At 44.9% G+C, this 23,492-nt stretch overlaps 2 protein-coding genes across 2 annotated transcripts in view; one reads left to right on the top strand and one right to left on the bottom strand.

Annotated features, from left to right (window-relative positions):
• Positions 1 to 23,492, top strand: part of LOC143768245 (uncharacterized) — a 524,156-nt gene that overhangs the window by 167,885 nt on the left and 332,779 nt on the right. The gene's annotated exons all lie outside the window — the stretch shown is intronic.
• Positions 1 to 23,492, bottom strand: part of LOC143766683 (uncharacterized) — a 40,284-nt gene that overhangs the window by 14,731 nt on the left and 2,061 nt on the right. Inside the window, exon 6 of the mRNA XM_077254536.1 lies at positions 22,576 to 22,666. Coding sequence (XP_077110651.1) covers positions 22,576 to 22,666 — 91 coding nt within the window. The remainder of the gene's footprint in view (positions 1 to 22,575; positions 22,667 to 23,492) is intronic.

The following is a 23,492-nucleotide window of genomic DNA, read 5'->3' as shown; positions in this document are numbered from 1 at the left end:
TTCTTCAGAGCGGCAGCATTTCCAGGATGACTACTACGACTTCTCTCCCCTCGGCCTCTACGGGGAACACGGGAGATATATTGGACCAAGATGAGACCGGTCCTCATATGGAGACAACGATCTCCACGGCGACTCTTACCAAGTCCTTGCAAGAGACTTTCCGATCTGAGCTTACTTCAGCTATGCAGAAGATCTCCTCCCAGATACAGGACATTATGCAGCGTACAGTGGCCCTGGAGGAAAAGATGGACGCCACTGCAGATGCCTTAGAAGAAGATCGCGAAACCCTCAAACTGCATGCAGAACGTGTCGCTGAACTGGAACTCCGATGCGAAGACTATGAGAACAGATCACGTCGGGGTAACCTGCGGATCAGGGGACTCCCTGAAAATATAGTAGCTCTTAAAGACACTGCAACTGCCCTCTTCACCGCGCTGCTTCCTGACACGGATCAGTCTGTGCTGCATATCACCAGAATCCATAGAGCACTGGGCAGGCCGCGCAATAACGATATCCCCAGGGATGTGATCCTAAAACTACATTATGAGGAGGCACGAGATCTAATCCTGAATGCTGCACGCGATAATCCAGACCTACCGGGACTGCCATCTTCAGTACATATTTATGCGGATATCGCATCAACCACCCTTGCCAGAAGGAGATCCCTCAAACCGGTAACATCAGCCTTGCAGTCGGCACAGATTAAATACAGATGGAGCTTCCCCTTCGCCCTCATCTTTACATACAACTCTCAGCTGTACACCTGCCGTACACTAGAAGAAGGGAAGCAAGCCATGCTTAAAGCTGGGATCCCGATCCCAATAGAGACCTCAGCCATGCCACAGAGAAAACCAAGACCGCAAAGAGAATGGCAAAACATTCCTAGAACAAGGAGCCAAAACACACGGGTCGTCTGATATGTCCGAATTACAAGACCATCCACCTTGATTTCCGTGAGGCGGATCGAGCTGATATTGTTCATCCTGATTGCTTCTGGAATTGGGGGGAGGGAGATGATGACTCTTCGTTGCCTCTCCTCCCTACCCTCCAGAATTAGTATTTGCATACTGAATGTTTATATAGATATTCTATTTTGACACTAAACGCAAGAAGTTCATCAGCTTACTGCATCCCTAATTAACCCCATCCCTCCTCTACCTTACCCCGCTCTCATTCCCCCCTACTTTCCCCTTTCTCCCAAATAATTCCTATGACGCAGTTCCCTCCTTTTCTCTTCCCTCCCCCCCCTTTTTTCCCCCTTTTCCCCCTTCTCCTCTCTTCTCACTACCCCCTCTTACCCCACTCCCCTCACCTCTCCCCCCTTCCACCCATCTCCTCCCCCCCCCCACCTTTTTTTTTTTTTTTTTTTTCTCTCTCTCTCTTTTCTTTTCTCTCCCCTTTTTATACCTACTACTCTACCAAGGGCCTAAATGTCGGGTTTATAACATGCTGCCTAAACTTGGCGACACCTGGTACTCCACTTAATATGGTAAACCAGATCGCCATATTTTCCGGATATGATATCCGTTTGTTATTATTAACTGTTATGTTTGTCTTTGTCCCCCCCCAGTCTGTTTCCTTCCTATTGTTTCCCCACAGAGATCATCACTGCACTTACCAATCAACTTTACATCTACTAATCGGAAACACGGTTCTGGTTCCCGCTCGAACCTCCTCATTCTTCAGCGGTAAATATTCACTGAAAAATGTGTAATGTTCTATCTCATAATGTCCGAGGATTCAACTCGCCCATTAAACGTAAGAAAGCCTTCCTTGATTACTCAAAACACGCACCAGACATTATTTGTCTCCAGGAGACTCATTTCTCCACCTCCTCCCACCCTAAGCATTTTGATGCCAAGTATTCACAACACTATATGTCAAACTGGGATAAAAAAATGAGAGGTGTCGCCACTTTCATTAGGAATAACTTCCCATTTCAGCTCATCAGCGCACATTCGGACTCAGAGGGCAGATTCCTCATTACTCTGGGAACATCACGAAACCAGACAATTTGCATTGTGAATAGCTATTTACCCGCAGCTTCCCAGAGATCGGTCTTTCAGCTAATTATATCAAAACTAGCCACTCTTATGTATGACCACCTTATCTGGTGTGGCGACTTCAACTTTATCATTAATCCTAAATTAGATAGCAGCGCCCAGAAGCGATCGGATTTAACAAAAGCTGACAAAAAGAAAATCCAACACCTAATGAAAGACAACTGCCTGGTCGATGTATGGAGGGAACTAAATGGACCTGTAAAGGGTTACACATACTTCTCACCTGCACACCGGTCCTATTCTCGAATAGACCTACACTTAACTACTGCAAGAACGATCCCATCGGTCCTATTCTCTCGCCATATTCCATCATCGTGGTCTGATCATGATGTTGTCCTATCAGCATTTAAATTCAATGTCACCACTTCTAAATTATTCAAATGGAGACTAAACGAATCCTTACTTACTGACCCTGTTACACTCTCTAAAATTAAGGAGGAATTGGGACTGTATTTCCAGACCAATTCCACTGATGACACTTCCCCTGGACTAGTGTGGATGGCACATAAAAAATTTATTACTGGCTCACTAATCAAAATTGCGTCCAATAAAAAGAAACAAAGATCTGAATTACAAACACGCTTAGAGACTAAACTCATGAAACTTGAACTTGCTAACCAGACCACCACTTCCCTCTTTCTGATTAAACAAATCAGAGACACTAAGTTACAATTAGACACTATTCTTACAAACAAAACAGAGAGAGCGTTAACATGGACTAAGTCAACTTTTTATAAATATGCAAATAAACCTTCAGGCATGCTGGCACGTAGACTCAGATGTAGAGAATCCTTAAACAATGTCACCTCCATCAAAGACCCCAAAGGCAGAATTTCCGCACACCCGGATATAGTATATGAAACATTCCGAGATTACTATCAGAAACTATATACCTCCCCACAGATACCTTCACCGCAATCCTTATCCTCCTTCCTAGATGAATTGAAATTACCTAAAGTCCCCATTTCCTTGATAGACCAACTGCATACACCAATATCTGAAGATGAAATTTCTACAGTAATTAAAAACCTAAAAAAAAATAAAGCCCCCGGACCTGATGGCCTCACGGCACTATACTACAAGAAACTTACAAACATCCTCACACCACACATTAAAAATTACTGTAATTCTCTACTAAATGGCACCCAGATGCCCCCTGAATTCTATATCGCCCATGTGACGGTAATCCCCAAACCAAAGAAAGACCATCTCCTTCCCAAGAATTATAGACCCATATCGTTACTAAATGTTGACCTCAAACTCTTTACATCCATCATCACCACTAGACTCAATAAGTTTTTACCTACCCTTATTCACCGTGACCAAGTGGGGTTCATACCTAATAGACAAGGTCCCGATAATATTAGAAGAAATCTAAATATTATACATTCAGCAAACTACCATAAACAACCCCTACTACTATTAGCTTTAGACATAGAAAAAGCTTTTGACTCGGTCTCATGGTCCTATCTATTTGAAGTCTTATCCAGATTTGGCATCCCTCGCACCCTTATCTCATGCCTCCAACTATTGTACGACAGCCCTACAGCCTATCTGAAACTCCCGTCAACTAAGCCTACTCCTATTAACATACAAAGGGGGACGAGGCAGGGTTGCCCACTTTCTCCGGCCCTGTTTGCCTTGGCCATGGAACCACTAGCTGAGGCAATAAGGCTTAACCCGAACATACTTGGACCTGTAGGGCTTGGCGCACAGTATAAGGCTAGCTTATTTGCAGACGATTTACTGCTGACTTTATCCAGCCCACTCACCACTCTCCCAAATTTATTTTCAGTTCTCCGTAGATTTGAGTCGATCTCAGGACTCAAAATTAATGTAGACAAATCCGAAGCTCTATTTCTTAACACCACTAAGGATATGCAAACAAATATTACCTCCCAGTTCAAATTTACAAAAAATGAACATTATATAACATATCTCGGAGTCAACCTCACCTCTCACAAGTCGACCTTATTTAAGTGGAACTATCTCCCGTTAATAAAAAATCTTCGAGCTGACCTAACTAGGTGGTCTGCCATGAATTTGACCTGGTTGGGCAGATTACATGCAATTAAAATGGTCTCTTTGCCTAGATTTTTGTACTTATTCCGCTCTCTCCCCATACCATTGCCCCATGAGACCTTACATGAGGTTCACTCTATGATTTCAAAATTTATTTGGCAGGGGAAAAAACCCAGAATCCGTCAAAAAACTATGTTCATACATAGAAGACTAGGGGGGCTTTCCATGCCCAACTTCACACTATATTACAAATCGGCTCAGTTAGCCCAATTGACTAATGCCTGCGCTGCCAACCGTGCTCCGAGATGGGTTGACCTGGAATCGTCCCTTTTAATTCCCTTTTCCTTACCGGGCCTTATGTGGTCCACACAAAAACTACCAAAAGGTCTACACACTACAGCACCTTTCACAGCACATTCTCTGATCCTTTGGAGGAAGGAAAGATTTAAATTTGAACTTCAATCTGAGTCCGCCCCAATGACCCCCCTCTTCTGCAACCCCATGTTCCCACCAGGACTTGACCCACGTCCTTTTGCTTGGTGGACAGTTAACGGAATTACTACTCTAAAACACCTCTGCTCACCCTTTAATATAATTTTATCTAGACAAGAATTCCTCCATAAATATAATCCACCCACTAGTGAAACCTTTCGTATCTATCAGGTTTTCCATTTTGCGGAACAGTTTCTACAACGGAAAATCCCTTTTCGCATGACTGGCTTTGAGCGGAGATGCATGGATGACCCACTGGGAAGGGGAACTATTTCTCTGCTATACGGATCCCTCAATGCGGCACATGGAGTTGACAAACTACATTACATGAAACAATGGGAGGAAGATCTAGGCATCCAATTAACTTTGGATAATTGGAGACGATGCTGTGACACAATTTCCAGGGGTAGCCATCAAGCCTCCCTGGCAGAGACATCCATTAAGGTCTTACACAGAACATATCAAGTCCCAAGTAAACTTCACGCTATATACCCCAACATTTCAGATAAATGCTTTAGAGGATGTGGCGCAGTGGGAGATATGAAGCATATCTGGTGGGAATGTCCGATAGCCTCGACTATTTGGCAGGAGGTAGGATTAATAATTGGAAAAATGTATGGCGGGGCAATTCAACCTGATCCGGCCACATTCCTCTTGGGAGCCAAATACCCAGGATTTACTAATAAATTCCACAAGCTCACAGGCCAGCTACTTATGGCCGCTAAGCTACATATAGCTACCAGTTGGAGGTCGCCGTTTCTCTCTGTCCAGGCAGTTAGAGATAAAATGAATTCAATCCTATTATATGAACGTATACATGCGACTAGGGAAGATTTGTGGGAGACCTTCTACCAAATTTGGAAGCCGTGGATGGATCTTAACACGAACTTAAATCTTGAACAAACCTTGACTTTATCTATTTGAGACTCTATTATCCTGTGAGAGATTCTGATAACACTGGGGTTGAGCCGGCGTTGGGTGGGGTGCGGGGGGGTGGGAGGCAGAACTCAGAAAATGGAATATGGTATATCCTTGTCTGGTAAATATAATACAGTTTATCACGAAATAAAGTACAGTATCTCATTTCCCTCCCCATTTTCCCTCTTTTATGTCTCCCCATGTTCATGTCTTGTCATATTTGTATCTTTGAATTCGAGTTAATATATGTATGGTTTTTCTTATTGAACTCCCTTGTAAGGGATACTGTTGTTCAATTAATATGTTATTGAAAATAAAAATTATTGAAACTAAAGTGCTCACTATGCTTCTAGATAAGTTCCTTGGGGGGTCTAGTTTCCAAAATGGGGTCACTTCTGGGGGAGCTCCAATGTTTAGGCACACGGGGGCTCTCCAAACGCGACATGGTGTCCGCTAAAGATTGGAGCCAATTTTTCATTGAAAAAGTCAAATGGCGCTCCTTCCCTTCCGAGCCCTGCCGTGCGCCCAAACAGTGGTTTACCCCCACATATGAGGTATCAGCGTACTCAGGACAAATTGAACAACAACGTTCATGGTCCAGTTTCTCCTTTTACCCTTGGGAAAATAAAAATTTTTTCGCTAAATGATCATTTTTGTGACTAAAAAGTTAAATGTTCATTTTTTCCTTCCATGTTGCTTCTGCTGCTGTGAAACACCTGAAGGGTTAATAAACTTCTTGAATGTGGTTTTGAGCACCTTGATGGGTGCAGTTTTTAGAATGGTGTCACATTTGGGTATTTTCAGCCATATAGAACCCTCAAACTGACTTCAAATGTGAGGTGGTCCCTAAAAAAAATGGTTTTGTAAATTTTGTTGTAAAAATGAGAAATCACTGGTCAAATTTTAACCCTTATAACTTCCTAGCAAAAAAAAAATTTGTTTCCAAAATTGTGCTGATGTAAAGTAGACATGTGGGAAATGTTATTTATTAACTATTTTGTGTCACATAACTCTCTGGTTTAACAGAATAAAAATTCAAAATGTGAAAATTGCGAAATTTTCACAATTTTTGACAAATTTCTGTTTTTTTCACAAATAAACTCAGAAATTATCGACCTAAATTTACCACTAACATGAAGCCCAATATGTCACGAAAAAACAATCTCAGAATCTCTAGGATCCGTTGAAGCGTTCCTGAGTTATTACCTCATAAAGGGACACTGGTCAGAATTGCAAAAAACGGCAAGGTCATTAAGGCCAAAATAGGCTGGGTCATGAAGGGGTTAATAAATTTGCAAAAATTACTACATTCCTGCTTTTTTCAGTCAAGATGGGGTGCAGAGTGTACATTATTGGGAAAAAAATGAATTTTTTGAATTTACCAAATGGCTACAATGAAACAGAGTGAAAAATGTAAAGGGGTCTGAATACTTTCTGTACCCACTGTACATTTATTCACGCCTGCGGGAGATGTGTTGGCATGGCTCTAGCCCTGGTTTCATGGATTCACTCCATGTCATAAATTACATTATGTTTTCAATCCTAAGGAATTCAGATTGTGCAGTAATCTCTCCTGAAATGGGGGCGCTAATACTTTCTCTACGCTACTTTCCGTACCCACTGTATATTACAGCCATCAGCCACGCACAACTTAGAGATACATCATGGCGCAGGTGCACTAATTATTATGTAGTTTATCACAATCCTGTCTGAAGTTAGTCGGTTTTATAAGTAATTGTAAAATCAGGATAAAGGGAAACTCTGTTGTTATTGTACAGAAAATCACACTTGGCCTCACTGCACATTTAACCCCTTTCTGACCTCGGACGGTATAGTACGTCCGATGTCAGCTCCCCTGCTTTGATGCAGGGCTCCGCGGTGAGCCCTCATCAAAGCCGGGACATGTCAGCTGTTTTGAACAGCTGACATGTGCCCGCAATAGCGGCGGGTGAAATCGCAATTCACCCGCCGCTATTAGGCTGGTTTCACACTTGCGTTTTGATCTGCAGCGTTTTAGCGCTAAAAAACGCATGCGTTTTTTTTCCTATACTTAAAAACACGCATGCGTTTTTTAGCGTGCGTTTTGAAGCGTTTTCGGCATTTGCAGAAATGCAGCATGTAGTAATTTCTAGCGGCGTTTTTGCCGCAAAAAAACGCATGCGTTTATTTGCGGCAAAAAAATTTATTGCTGTCTATGTAAACGCATGCGTTTTTAAGCACATGCGTTTGCTTGCGTTAAAAACGCATGCGTTTTTATAGAAAAACACAAGAAAACCCTAACCCTAAACACAAGAAAAAACAAGAAAACCCTAACCCTAGGGTTACTAGGGATCCTAACCCTAAACCTAACCCTAAGGTTAGGATCCCTAGTAACCCTAGGGATCCTAACCCTAGGGATCCTAACCCTAACCCTTAGGGTTAGGATCCTAACCCTTAGGGTTAGGGATAGGATCCCTAGGGTTAGGGTTAGAGTTAGGATACCTAGGGTTAGGGTTAGAGTTAGGGTTAGGATCCCTAGGGATCCTAACCATAACCCTAACCCTAGGGTTCCTAACCCTAACCCTTAGGGTTAGGGCTAGGATCCCTAGGGTTAGGGTTAGGATCCCAAGGGTTACTAGGGATCCTAACCCTAACCCTAGCTATTTCTGTTTATAGTGGGTCTTCTAGTTGATTTTGATGATTGGCAGCTGTCACACACTTCTCAGCATGCGTTTAAAAAACGCAAACGCAGGAAAAAACGCATGTAAACACGGCAAAACGCCACTTTTTTTCGTGCAAAAACGCATGCGTCTAAAAAACGCGGCGTTTTGCCGCGTTTACATGCATTTTTTCACCACCTGCGGTTTTTTTTAAAACGCTGCAGATCAAAATGCAAGTTTCACACTCGCGTTTTGATCTGCAGCTTTTTTTAAAAAACGCAGGTGGTGAAAAAACGCATGTAAACGCGGCAAAACGCCGCGTTTTTTAGACGCATGCGTTTTTGCATGAAAAAAAAAATGCGGCGTTTTGCCGCGTTTACATGCGTTTTTTTCCTGTGTTTGCGTTTTTTAAACGCATGCTGAGAAGTGTGTGACAGCTGCCAATCATCAACATCAACTAGAAAATCCACTATAAACAGAAATAGCTAGGGTTAGGATCCCTAGTAACCCTTGGGATCCTAACTGCTATGACCTGGTGGATAAGGAGCAACACTGATATGACCTGGTGGTTAAAGAGCAACATGGGACGAGCTCTGAGGAGGTGGTATCTATACTGACCGCAGTTCCTAATCCTAACACCAACACTAGAAACAGCCGTGGGATGTTCCTGTCACTCCCTAGACACCTCGTCACAGCCTAAGAACTAACTACCCCTAAAGATGGAAACAGAAAGCTATCTTGCCTCAGAGAAAATCCCAAAAGGAAAGATAGCCCCCCACAAATATTGACTGTGAGTGGAGAGGGAAATGACATACACAGAAATGAAAACAGATTTTAGCAAAGGAGGCCAATACTAATCTAGATAGACAGAATAGGAAAGGATACTGTGCGGTCAGTATTAAAAACTAAAAATCCACGCAGAGTTTACAAAAATAATCTCCACACCGACTCACGGTGTGGAGGGCAAATCTGCTTCCCCAGAGCTTCCAGCTAGCCTGAATATATCATAATGACAAGCTGGACAAAAAGAAACATAACATGAGCTGAGCAATAAAGTCCACAGCAAATGGACAACCAAAGAACTAGCAAGAACTTATCTTTTGCTGAAATGGACAGGCCATCAGAGAAATCCAAGGAGAGATCTGAATCCAACCCAGAAACACTGACAGCTGGCATGAACTGAAGACCAGAGCCAGGTTAAATAGCAGAGTCAGGAGAGACGAACAGTGAAAGCAGCTGCTACTGCTAAACCCAAGGAGCAGTAGTTCCACTCGAAACCACCAGAGGGAGCCCAAGGGCAGAACTCACAAAAGTACCATCGACAACCACAGGAGGGAGCCCAAAAACAGAATTCACAACAGTACCCCCCCCTTGAGGAGGGGTCACCGAACCCTCACCAGAGCCCCCAGGCCGATCAGGACGAGCCAAGTGAAAAGCACGAACCAAATCGGCAGCATGGACATCGGAGGCAACAACCCAAGAATTATCCTCCTGGCCATAACATTTCCACTTGACCAGATACTGAAGCTTCCGCCTCGAAAAACGAGAATCCAAAATCTTCTCCACCACATATTCCAACTCCCCCTCAACCAACACCGGAGCAGGAGGATCAACAGAGGGAACCATGGGCACCACATATCTCTGCAACAAAGATCTATGGAAAACATTATGGATGGAAAAAGAAGCTGGAAGGGCCAAACGAAAAGACACCGGATTGATAATTTCAGAAATCTTATAAGGACCAATAAAGCGAGGCTTGAACTTAGGGGAAGAAACCTTCATAGGAACATGACGAGAAGACAACCAGACCAAATCCCCAACACGAAGCCGGGGACCAACACACCGACGACGGTTAGCAAAACGTTGAGCCTTTTCCTGAGACAACGTTAAATTGTCCACCACATGAGTCCAAATCTGTTGCAACCTGTCCACCACAGAATCCAAACCAGGACAGTCAGAAGGCTCAACCTGCCCTGAAGAAAAACGAGGATGAAAACCAAAGATACAAAAAAAAAAGGCGAAACCAAGGTAGCCGAACTAGCCCGATTATTAAGGGCAAACTCGGCCAACGGCAAGGTCACCCAATCATCCTAATCAGCAGACACAAAGCATCTCAAATAGGTTTCCAAGGTCTGATTGGTTCGCTCAGTTTGGCCATTTGTCTGAGGATGAAATGCTGAAGAAAAAGACAAATCAATGCCCATTCTGGCACAAAAGGACCGCCAAAACCTAGAAACAAACTGGGAACCTCTGTCAGACACAATATTCTCCGGAATGCCATGCAAACGAACCACATGCTGAAAAAATAATGGAACCAAATCAGAGGAGGAAGGCAACTTAGGCAAAGGTACCAAATGGACCATCTTAGAAAACCGGTCACAAACCACCCAGATGACAGACATCTTCTGAGAAACAGGAAGATCAGAAATAAAATCCATGGAAATATGCGTCCAGGGCCTCTCAGGGACCGGCAAAGGCAAAAGCAACCCACTAGCACGGGAACAGCAAGGCTTGGCCCGGGCACAAGTCCCACAGGACTGCACAAAAGTACGCACATCCCGCGACAAGGAAGGCCACCAAAAGGACCTAGCAACCAAATCTCTGGTACCAAAAATCCCAGGATGACCAGCCAACACTGAACAATGAACCTCAGAAATTACCTTACTAGTCCATCTATCAGGAACAAACAGTTTCCCCACTGGACAGCGGTCAGGTTTATCAGCCTGAAACTCCCGAAACACCCGCCGTAAATCAGGGGAGATGGCAGAAAGAATCACCCCCTCCTTGAGAATACCAACCGGCTCAAGGACTCCCGGAGAATCAGGCTAAAAACTCCTAGAAAGGGCATCAGCCTTCACATTCTTAGATCCCGGAAGATACGAGACCACAAAATCAAAACGGGAGAAAAACAGGGACCATCGAGCTTGTCTAGGATTCAACCGCTTGGCAGACTCAAGGTAAATCAGATTCTTATGATCGGTCAAGACCACAACGCGATGCTTAGCTCCCTCAAGCCAATGTCGCCACTCCTCAAATGCCCACTTCATAGCCAACAACTCCCGATTGCCGACATCATAATTACGCTCAGCAGGCGAAAACTTTCTAGAGAAGAAAGCACACGGTTTCATCAAGGAGCCATCAGAACTTCTCTGTGACAAAACGGCCCCTGCCCCAATCTCAGAAGCGTCAACCTCAACCTGAAAAGTGAGAGAAACATCTGGCTGACGCAACACAGGGGCAGAAGTAAAACGACGTTTAAGCTCCTGAAAGGCCTTAACAGCCGCAGAGGACCAATTCATCACATCAGCGCCTTTCTTCGTCAAATCAGTCAGAGGCTTAACCACACTGGAAAAGTTAGCAATGAAACGGCGATAAAAATTAGCAAAGCCCAAAAATTTCTGAAGGCTCTTCACAGATGTGGGTTGAATCCAATCATGAATGGCCTGGACCTTAACAGGATCCATTTCAATAGCCGAGGGAGAAAAAATGAAACCCAAAAAAGAAACCTTCTGAACTCCAAAAAGGCACTTAGACCCCTTCACAAACAACGCATTAACACAAAGGATCTGAAATACCATCCTGACCTGTTTCACATGAGACTCCCAATCATCGGAAAAAAACAGAATATCATCCAAATATACAATCATAAATTTATCAAGATAATTCCGGAAGATATCATGCATAAAGGACTGAAACACAGATGGAGCATTAGAGAGCCCGAATGGCATCACAAGGTATTCAAAATGACCTTCGGGCGTATTAAATGCTGTTTTCCATTCATCACCCTGTTTAATACGAACAAGATTATACACCCCTCGAAGTTCAATCTTAGTAAACCAACTAGCCCCCTTAATCCGAGCAAACAAATCAGAAAGCAAAGGTAAAGCGTACTGGAATTTGACCGTGATCTTATTGAGAAGGTGATAATCTATACAGGGCCTCAAGGAGCCGTCCTTCTTGGCAACAAAAAAGAACCCCGCTCCCAACGGTGACGAAGATGGGCGAATATGCCCTTTCTCCAAAGACTCCTTAACATAACTCCGCATAGCGGCATGCTCTGGCACAGACAGATTGAAAAGTCGGCCCTTAGGGAACTTACAGCCAGGAATCAAGTTAATAGCACAATCGCAGTCCCTATGAGGAGGAAGGGAACTGGACTTGGGCTCATCAAATATATCCTGGAAATCCGACAAAAACTCAGGAACTTCAGAAGAGGGGGAAGAGGAAATTGACATTAAAGGAACATCACTATGTATCCCTTGACAACCCCAACTAGTCACAGACATAGATTTCCAATCCAGCACTGGATTATGTACCTGTAACCATGGAAAACCCAGCACAACAACATCATGCAAATTATGCAACACCAAAAAGCGAATATCTTCCTGATGTGCTGGAGCCATGTACATGGTCAACTGTGTCCAGTACTGAGGTTTATTCTTGGCCAATGGCGTAGCATCAATCCCCCTTAAGGGAATAGGGCTCTGCAAAGGCTCCAAGGAAAAACCACAGCGTTTGGCGAATTCTAAGTCCATTAAGTTCAGGGCAGCGCCTGAATCCACAAATGCCATAACAGAAAAGGACGACAATGAGCAAATCAGGGTAACAGACAAGAGAAATTTAGGCTGTACAGTACTAATGGCAACAGACCTAGCGACCCTCTTAGTACGCTTAGGGCAATCAGAAATAGAATGAGTAGAATCACCACAGTAAAAACACAGCCCATTCCGACGTCTGAATTCCTGCCGTTCTGCTCTAGTCAAAATCCTATCACATTGCATAGGCTCAGGACTCTGCCCAGAGGACACCGCCATATGGTGCACCACCTTGCGCTCACGCAGGCGCCGATCAATCTGAATGGCCAAAGACATTGATTCGTTCAAACCAGCAAGCGTGAGGAACCCCACCATAACATCTTTAAGGGCTTCAGGAAGACCCTTTCTGAAAATTGCTGCCAGGGCATACTCATTCCATTTTGTGAGCACAGACCACTTTCTAAATTTCTGGCAGTATACTTCTGCCTCTTCCTGACCCTGACACAGAGCCAGCAAGGTTTTTTCTGCCTGATCCACAGAATTAGGTTCGTCATACAGCAATCCGAGCGCTTGAAAAAATGCACCTACATCGAGCAATGCAGGATTCCCTGGCTCAAGGGAGAATGCCCAGTCCTGCGGGTCTCCACGCAGCAGAGAAATGACAATCTTCACCTGCTGAATGGGGTCACCAGAGGAACGGGGTCTCAAAGCAAAAAACAATCTGCAGTTATTTTTAAAGTTCAAAAATTTGGATCTATCCACAGAAAACAAATCAGGAATAGGAATTCTAGGCTCTAAAACCGGAGTCTGAACAACATAATCTTGGATACTCTGTACCCTTGCAGCGAGTTGATCCACACGCGAGAACAGACCCTGAACCTCCATGTCTGCACCAGAATCCTGAACCACCCAGAGATTAAGGGGAAAAAATAGACAAAACAGGCTGCAAAGGAAAAAAAAAAAAATGGCTCAGAACTTTTTTTTCCTTCTTTTGAGATGCATTCAACACATTGCGGGCCAGCTGTACTGTTATGACCTGGTGGTTAAGGAGCAACACTGATATGACCTGGTGGTTAAAGAGCAACATGGGACGAGCTCTGAGGAGGTGGTATCTATACTGACCGCAGTTCCTAATCCTAACACCAACACTAGAAGTAGCCATGGGATGTTCCTGTCACTCCCTAGACACCTCGTCACAGCCTGAGAACTAACTACCCCTAAAGATGGAAACAGAAAGCTATCTTGCCTCAGAGAAAATCCCAAAAGGAAAGATAGCCCCCCACAAATATTGACTGTGAGTGGAGAGGGAAATGACATACAGAGAAATGAAAACAGATTTTAGCAAAGGAGGCCAATACTAATCTAGATAGACAGAATAGGAAAGGATACTGTGCGGTCAGTATTAAAAATTAAAAATCCACGCAGAGTTTACAAAAATAATCTCCACACCGACTCACGGTGTGGAGGGCAAATCTGCTTCCCCAGAGCTTCCAGCTAGACTGAATAAATCATATTGACAAGCTGGACAAAAAAAGACATAACATGAGCTGAGCGATTAAGTCCACAGCAAATGGACAACAAAAGAACTAGCGAGAACTTATCTTTTGCTGAAATGGACAGGCCATCAGAGAAATCCAAGGAGAGATCTGAATCCAACCCAGAAACATTGACAGCTGGCATTAACTGAAGACCAGAGCCAGGTTAAATAGCAAAGCCAGGAGAGACGATCAGTGAAAGCAGCTGCTACAGCTAAACTCAAGGAGCAGCAGTTCCACTCAAAACCACCAGAGGGAGCCCAAGGGCAGAACTCACAAAAGTACCATTCACAACCACAGGAGGGAGCCCAAGAACGGAATTCACAACAGGATCCTAACCCTAACCCTAAGGTTTAGGATCCTAACCCTAACCCTAAGGGTTAGGGTTAGGATCCCTAGGGTTAGGGTTAGGATCCCTAATGTTACTAGGGATCCTAACCTTAGGGTTAGGATCCCTAGTAACCCTAGGGTTAGGGTTTTCTTGCTTTTTCTTGTGTTTAGGGTTAGGGTTTTCTTGTTTTTTCTTGTGTTTAGGGTTATTGTTAGGGTTTTCTTGTTTTTTCTTGTGTTTTTCTATAAAAACGCATGCGTTTTTAACGCACGCAAACGCATGTGCTTAACCCCTTCCCGACATTTGACGTACTATCCCGTCGAGGTGGGGTGGGCCCGTATGACCGCCGACGGGATAGTACGTCATGCCCTTTAATGCGACACCGTGACTTAAGTCGCGGTGATCGCATTAAAATTCCGATGCCATCTTACCGTACGGAAGATGGCCTCGGCATTTCGGGGTATGGCGCCGCCCCCCCGGCCTCCCGATCGCTGTGATTGGCTGTTCAATTCTGAACAGCGAATCACAGCCTTTCTCACTGTTTCAGCCAATCAGATTGGCTGAAACAGTGAGGTCCCAGGCTAGGATCGAGTACCGATGTACTCGATCCTGGGGCCTGTGCCTGGCAACGCCAGGCACTGGCCAGAACCCCCCGGATTGGCACGATCGACGATCTTATCGATCGAACCAATCGCAGGGCACAGCGGCGGTGTTACCGTGCTTTGCCCTGCCTGTAACGCGCTCCGCAGCCCCCTCTGCTCTCCTGTGCCCTGCCTCCTTGTGCTCCGGATCCTGCAGGTGTGATTGGCGCGATCGATGTGATCGTCGATCGTGCCAATCACAGGGCACAGCAGCGGTATGACCGCGCTGTGCCCTGATGGTGACCTGCCGGTCACCTGCTGGTCACTTGCTGGTGACCTGCCGGTAACCTGCCTATAACCGGAGCTGTGAGCTCCGATCATAGGCTGGTGCCTAGCAACACCGGCGTCACCAGGGCCTCCCCTGATTGGTGGGATCGATGTGATCATCGATCCCACCAATCACAGGTCACAGCAGCGGTGTGACCGCTCTGTGACCTGTGTCACCTGTCCCTGACCTGTCTGACCGCTCTTCAGGAATCCTCACACTTGGTGAGGGTTCCTGCAGAGCGGTCACGCTGTCAGATCCCCCTCCTGTGCTGAGACTTGTGGTGCCACAGTAGCCTGTGACACCATAATTCTCGCTAAAAAAACAGAAAGAAAGAAGACAGAAGAAAGAAGACAGAAGAAAGAAGAGAGACTACAACCGTAAGTGTTGATACCCCGATCCCGGCCCGATCTTTCTTACCCCCCCATCCCCCATCAACTTTGCGCCGCGTCCGTCCGTGCCCAAATTTAGCAACCGCCGAGCGTTGATTGGTGACGCAGTTCACCGATCAACACTCGTGCTCGCTTTTCTTTTTCACCCCCCTTAGTGTCGCCGAGCGTTGATTGGTGACGCAGTTCACCGATCAACACTCGTGCTCACTTTTCTCCTCCACATCCCCGTCCACGCACCCCGCCGCTGCGTCTGAACCCGTGCCTTTCGTTTTTTTTTTTCCACATCCCCGTCCGCGCACCCCGCCACTGCGTCTGAACCTGTGCCTTTCGTTTCTTTTTTTTTTTTCCACATCCCCGTCCGCGCACCCCGCCGCTGCGTCTGAACCCGTGCCTTTCGTTTCTTTTTTTTTTTCCACATCCCCGTCCGCGCACCCCGCCGCTGCGTCTGAACCCGTGCCTTTCGTTTCTTTTTTTTTTTTCCACATCCCCGTCCACGCACCCCGCCGCTGCGTCTGAACCCGTGCCTTTCGTTTCTTTTTTTTTTTTTTCCACATCCCCATCCGCGCACCCCGCCACTGCGTCTGAACCCGTGCCTTTCGTTTCTTTTTTTTTTTTTTCCCACATCCCCATTCACACACCCAGCAGGTGCCGAACTTTGATAAGTGACGCAGTTCACTTATCAGAGCTAGGGACTGCTGTTTTAGACTTTTCCTTTCACAGGTATTTTTTTTCCCTATTTGCTTTTTTTCTTTTACTTTTCAGAAGTTTGCACCAAACACTATCCCCCCCCCCCACACGTACACATAGTTCCAATAAATTGCACCCAAGCACCATACTCACACAAAAAATGTCCCGTTCGTCCCAGCAGCGCTATTCAGCAGAGGAGGCATATTCTTTTCTTGCCTCCGACACGGATAGCGAGGGAGAGGATCCCACATTCCTTTACTCTTCAGATTCTTCATCCTCTTCCTCCTCCTCCTCCTCATCTTCCTCCTCGGGTCCTGCGGAACCGCCTCGCAGACGCCCCAGGAGAGAAGATGACGCAGCACCCACTCCTGAAGATGATCCAGCGCGCCCTTCTTCGGACCCCATATGGACCTCGCCCCCCGAAAATTACGAGCCACTGATTCCTGATTTTGTGGCAGAATCAGGAATCAGGTTTGACACCACCGGCCTCACAGAAATAGACTTTTTCAAAGTCTTTTTCTCTGAGGATTTTATTAACCTCATGGTGGAGCAAACTAATTTGTACGCTCGGCAATTTTTGGAGCAAAACCCCAGTTCATCATTTTCTAACTGGTCTCCTGTAGACGCAGTAGAAATGATGCAGTTTTGGGGCCTGGTCCTCCACATGGGGATCGTGAAGAAGCCAGACCTTCGGCAATATTGGAGTGTGGATATTTTATATAACACTCCAGTGTTCCGAATGGTCATGGCTCGGATGCGTTTTGAGGCCATCCACAAATTCCTGCATTATTCCGATAATGCACAATGTCCCGCACGAGATGACCCCAATTTTGACCGTCTGTTCAAAGTTCGGCCGGTCATCGAACACTTCAGCAAAAAGTTTGCTGAAGTGTACGTGCCCAAAAGGGACATCTGTGTGGATGAGTCCTTGGTTCATTTTAAGGGGCGGCTCAGATTCCGTCAATACCTGCCCAGCAAAAGGGCCAGGTACGGAATCAAACTCTACAAGCTGTGTGAGAGTACCTCAGGGTACACCCACAGCTTTAGAGTTTACGAAGGGAAGGACAGCAGGATTGAACCGCCTGAGTGTCCCCCTGTCTTGGGAGTGAGTGGGAAAATAGTGTGGGATTTGGTGCACCCACTGCTGGATAAAGGTTATCACCTCTACACCGATAACTTTTATTCCAGCATCCCACTCTACAAATCCCTCTCTGCGCGAGGTACCGCAGCCTGCGGTACTGTCCGCAAAAATCAGAGAGGCCTCCCGAAGACGCTACTTGGGCAGATGCTCAGAAAAGGTGAGAGCAAAGCCCAATGTAGCGACCACCTGCTGGTGGTCAAGTACAAGAGGGATGTCCTTCTGTTGACCACCATACACGGTGATGGCAGCGCCCTCAGCACTGTACGGGGTACCTCTACACAGGTCTGCAAACCGGACTGTGTACTGGGGTACAACAAAAACATGGGGGGCGTTGATCTCTCCGATCAACTCCTCCAACCGTACAGTGCTTTGAGGAAGGCCAAGGTGTGGTACAAAAAGCTGTCGGTGTACATCGTACAAATGGCAATGCTTAACGCTTTCCTGCTGTCACGATGTGCACGCCACACCGATACGACGTACCTTCAGTTCCAGGAGGTAGTGGTTAAGGCCCTGATGTTTGGCACGAGGGAAGGAGCGGGCCCCAGTACTTCCGGAACTGAGGGTGCTCGTATTGTACCAGGTCAGCATTTTCCGGGGGTCGTCCCGCCAACTGGCAGAAAAGGTAAGCCGCAAAAAAGGTGCCGATTGTGCTACAAACGAGGAGTACGCAAGGACACCATCTATCAATGCGACACCTGCCCCGACAAACCTGGCCTGTGTATGAAGGACTGCTTCAAATTGTACCACACCTCCATGCACTACTAATTAGGAACCAGTAGATTAGTTCCAAAGAGGGGGCACATCTAAGTAAGTTCCATGGGGGTCTAGGTTCCAAAATGATGTCACTTGTGGTTTTTTTTTACTGTTTAGGCACATCAGGGGCTCTGCAAACGGAACATGACGCCCTCAGAACCAGTCCATCAAAGTCTGCATTCCAAATCGTCACTGCTTCCCTTCTGAGTCCCGAAGTGCCCAAACAGTTTTTTCCCCACATATGGAGTACCAGCGTACTCAGAACAAACTGGACAGCAACTTTTGGGGTCCAATTTCTCTTGTTACCCTTGGGAAAATAAAAAATTGGGGACTGAAAGATCATTTTTGTGGGGAAAAAATAGGATTTTTTATTTTCACGCCCGGGCGTTATAAACTTTCGCGAAGCACTTGGGGGATAAAAGTGCTCACGACACATCTAGATAAGTTCCTTAGGGGGTCTAGTTTCCAAAATGGGGTCACTTATGGGGGGTTTCCACTGTTTAGGCACATCAGGGGCTCGCCAAACACGACATGGCATCCGATCTCAATTCCAGCCAATTTTAGCTTGAAAATGTCAAAGGGCGCTCCTTTCCTTCTGAGCCCTGCCATGCGCCCAAACAGTGGTTACCCCCCACATATGGGGTATCAGCGTACTCAGGACAAATTGGACAACAACTTTTGGGGTCCAATTTCTCCTGCTACCCTTGAGAAAATAAACAATTGGGGACTAAACGATCATGTTTGTAGAAAAAATAGGATTTTTTATTTTCACACCCGGGCGTTATAAACTTTCGTGAAGCACTTGGGGGATAAAAGTGCTCACGACACATCTAGATAAGTTCCTTAGGGGGTCTAGTTTCCAAAATGGGGTCACTTATGGGGGGGTTTCCACTGTTTAGGCACATCAGGGGCTGGCCAAATACGACATGGCGTCCGATTTCAATTGCAGCCAATTTTAGCTTGAAAATGTCAAACGACGCTCCTTTCCTTCTGAGCTCTGCTGTGCGCCCAAAAAGTGGTTCTCCCTCACATGTTGGGTATCAGCGCACTCAGGACAAATTGGGCAACAACTTTTAAGGTCCATTTTCTCTTTTTACCCTTGGGAAATTAAAAAAATTATTGCTGAAAGATCATTTTTGTGACTAAAAAGTAAAATGTTAATTTTTTCCTTCCATGTTGCTTCTGCTGCTGTGAAACATCTGAAGGGTTAATAAACTTCTTGAATGTGGTTTTGAGCACCTTGAGGGGTGCAATTTTCAGAATGGTGTCACTTTTTGGTATTTTCTGCCATATAGACCCCTCAAAATGACTTCAAATGTGAGGTGGTCCCTAAAAAAAATGGTTTTGTAAATTTTGTTGTAAAAATGAGAAATTGCTGTTCAAATTTTAACCCTTATAACTTCCTAAAAAAAAAAAATTTTGTTTCCAAAATTGCGCTGATGTAAAGTAGATATGTGGGAAATGTTATTTATTAACTATTTTGTGTCACATAACTCTCTGGTTTAACAGAATAAAAATTCAAAGTTGGAAAATTGCGAAATTTTCAAAATTTTCGCCAATTTTCCTGTTTTTTCACAAATAAACGCAAGTGATATCAAAGAAATTTTACCACTATCATGAAGTACAATATGTCACGAGAAAACAATGTCAGAATCGCCAAGATCCGTTGAAGCGTTCCAGAGTTATAACCTCATAAAGGGACAGTGGTCAGAATTGTAAAAATTGGCCCGGTCATTAACGTGCAAACCACCCTTGGTGGTGAAGGGGTTAAAAACGCATGCGTTTACATAGACAGCAATACATTTTTTTGCCGCAAAAAAGCTGCTAGAAATTACTTCGTTGCATTTCTGCAAATGAACGCACGCGTCAAAAAACGCATGCGTTGCCGAAAACGCGTCAAAACGCACTCTAAAAAACGCATGCGTTTTTTAATGTTAAGCATAGGAAAAAAAACGCATGCGTTTTTTAGCGCTAAAACGCTGCAGATCAAAACGCAAGTGTGAAACCAGCCTTAACTAGTTAAATGCAGCTGTCAAACGCAGACAGCGGCATTTAACTACCGCATCCGGCCGGGCGGCCGGAAATGACGTCATCGCCGACCCCCGTCACATGATCGGGGGTCGGCAATGCTTCAGAATGGTAACCATAGAGGTCCTTGAGACCTCTATGGTTACTGATCCTGTGGTCGGCACTCACAGCACACCTGATTTTCTGCTACATAGCAGCAAACAGCAGATCGCTGCTATGTAGCAGAGCCGATCGTGCTGTGCCTACTTCTAGCCTCCCATGGAGGTTAATGAAGCATGGCAAAAGTAAAAAAAAAAGTTGAAAAAATGTGAAAAAAATAAAAAAAATATAAAAAGTTTAAATCATCCCCCTTTCGCCCCAATCAAAATAAATCATTAAAAAAAAAATCAAATCTACACATATTTGGTATCGCCACGTTCAGAATTGCCCGATCTATAAATAAAAAAAAAAAAGGATTAATCTGATCGCTAAACGGCGTAACGAGAAAAAAATCGAAATGTCAAAATTAGGTTTTTTTGGTCGCCGCGACATTGCATTAAAATGCAATAACGGGCGATCAAAAGAAGGTATCTGCACCGAATTGGAATCATTAAAAACGCCAGCTCAGCACGCAAAAAATAAGCCCTCAACCGACCCCAGATCATGAAAATTGGAGACGCAACGAGTATCGGAAAATGGCGCAATTTTTTTTTTTTTAGCAAAGTTTGGATTTTTTTTTTCACCACTTAGGTAAAAAATAACCTAGTCATGTTAGGTGTCTGTGAACTCGTAATCACCTGGAGAATCATAATGGCAGGTCAGTTTTAGCATTTAGTGAACCTAACAAAAAAGCCAAGCAAAAAACAAGTGTGGGATTGCACTTTTTTTGCAATTTCACAGCACTTGGAATTTTTTTCCCATTTTCTAGTACACGACATGGTAAAACCAATGATATCGTTCAAAACTACAACTCGTCCCGCAAAAAATAAGCCCTCACATGGCCATATTGACAGAAAAATAAAAAAAGTTATGGCTCTGGGAAGGAGGGGAGCGAAAAACGAACACGAAAAAAACGAAAAATCCCACGGTCATGAAGGGGTTAAAAATCCAATAGGATTCCCTATTCACAAATCGGTCGGCGATGACGTCATTTCCAACCGCCCGGCCGGATGTGGTAGTTAAATTCCGCTGTCTGCATTTGACAGCGGCATTTAACTAGTTAATAGCGGCGGGTGAATCGCGATTTCACCCGCCGCTATTGCGGGCACATGTCAGCTGTTCAAAACAGCTGACATGTCCCGGCTTTGATGGCGGCTCACCGCGGAGTCCTGCATCAAAGCAGGGGAGCCGCCATCGGATGGGATAGTACGTCCGATGTCGGTAAGGGGTTAAACTATCCACACTTATACCGGAGGATTTTCCATGTACGTACATTGCTCTTTATATGGATTTTATTGTGCATCCAATATGCATTTTACATCTATTTGTATAGTTTTGTATATGAAGAAAGGTTTCTATACAATAAACTGCACCATGGCGCGGTTTAATTAATGAATTAAGCAACTGGATCAGTGACGCCGTTCTGGAGGATATAAAACACCCACAATGTATCATTTGTATAAGCCTGAGGAAGGAGCTGGTTCACATCGGAAATGGGTAGAATATTAAAATGAAAAGTTTGTTGTTGTTTTTTAACGTTCATTTGTTTTGATGCCCAACTTTATGGCTCAGCACTTGGCAGCACTTTTCTAAGCCCTGATTTTTTCCTTCTTCCCACATCAGGGATTTTGGAAGCCAACAGCATCATTACCCTCCGTTTTCTCTAAAAGGCTCATCATAATATTTTTCTAACTTGTCAGCACATTCTACGTACGCTGTCATTTGGCTTTGTAGTTTACAGATCTGGGCAGGTAACGATCAGAGTCTTCTAATCTCAGGAGGTAGTTGGATCCTCCAGGTTGTAAGTTCTATAGAAAAGGGCTTTCAATGCCCAAAGCCACTTGGACAGTTTTGGGTGAAGGAGAAAGTTGTGGTCTAGAGGCAAAATGGTGATCACACGATTGTGATACGTTGGACTACACCACCGATAAAGAAGCCACAGCCGGAGACTGAGAAGAATCTGTGACTTCTCTGCAGTTAGTGGTCACTACTCACCTGGGTAGTCATATGTAGGAATCTCCTCTTTACACCGTTCATCACCCCTCACATATGTCTCTGTAGTATTAATATGGGTCAGATCTTCACCCTGAAACAAATATTGTAAAGGTCACAGACAGATGGAGAAGTCCCATCTATGATCAGCTCTAATCCTGCCATCTCCTCCGTTCTCATTACACAAGTATAAAACATATAATACTGGTGGATAAAACAACACTGAGCACAAGACCTTCACAGCCGTCTACACATTGTGACAGTCACTGGTAAGGTGATAGAGGGGAGATATGTGTCACTGCGCTTAACGGCGTCAGTGATGTGAAACCAGAGCATTTTTCTCCAGCACACTACGTGTTGTGAGGGTTAAGTTACATAAACAGGGCTGGTTTTATGTGGACCTTCACAGAGCGGGTGGGAGAAGGTCCACTTTATCTCCCTTGGCAGACCTGCCAGGACCTGCATGAGGACATGATCATGTGATCAATCACATGATGGGGAAGTTACAGGCTTGGGGTGAAATAACCGAGCTCTACAGACAGTCTGGGCTCAGCTAGCCTGGAGAGAGGACTCCAGAGGCTTTGTGGCTCGTCGAGTACAGACTGAACCTGTCCTGCTCCAGAGCGGGGGCCACCCACAACATACGGACTGTGCTGCAGCATTTTGGTTTTTTTTATCGTTTCGTTCCTGTTTTGGCCAAGAAGGCGGAGTTTGTTTTCCCCACAAGTTGGTTTATGCTGCCTTACAATACATCAACAATGATTTAAATAGACGTTGTTCCCATTTTTCCTACCTCAGTGTGCCACCACGTAAGTGAACTACCACAACATCATAATATATCATAATAAATGAATGAAAACCCCGGTGTGGGTTCCCCCCTATTCTCTATCGTATTTTTTATCTCTGTCTCTATTGGATGT

This window comes from Ranitomeya variabilis, chromosome 4 (assembly GCF_051348905.1).
Source record: "Ranitomeya variabilis isolate aRanVar5 chromosome 4, aRanVar5.hap1, whole genome shotgun sequence".
In the NCBI taxonomy this organism is placed as follows: domain Eukaryota; kingdom Metazoa; phylum Chordata; class Amphibia; order Anura; family Dendrobatidae; genus Ranitomeya; species Ranitomeya variabilis.
Note: the sequence above shows the minus strand (reverse complement) of the source record. Positions and strands in the feature narration are given on the sequence as shown.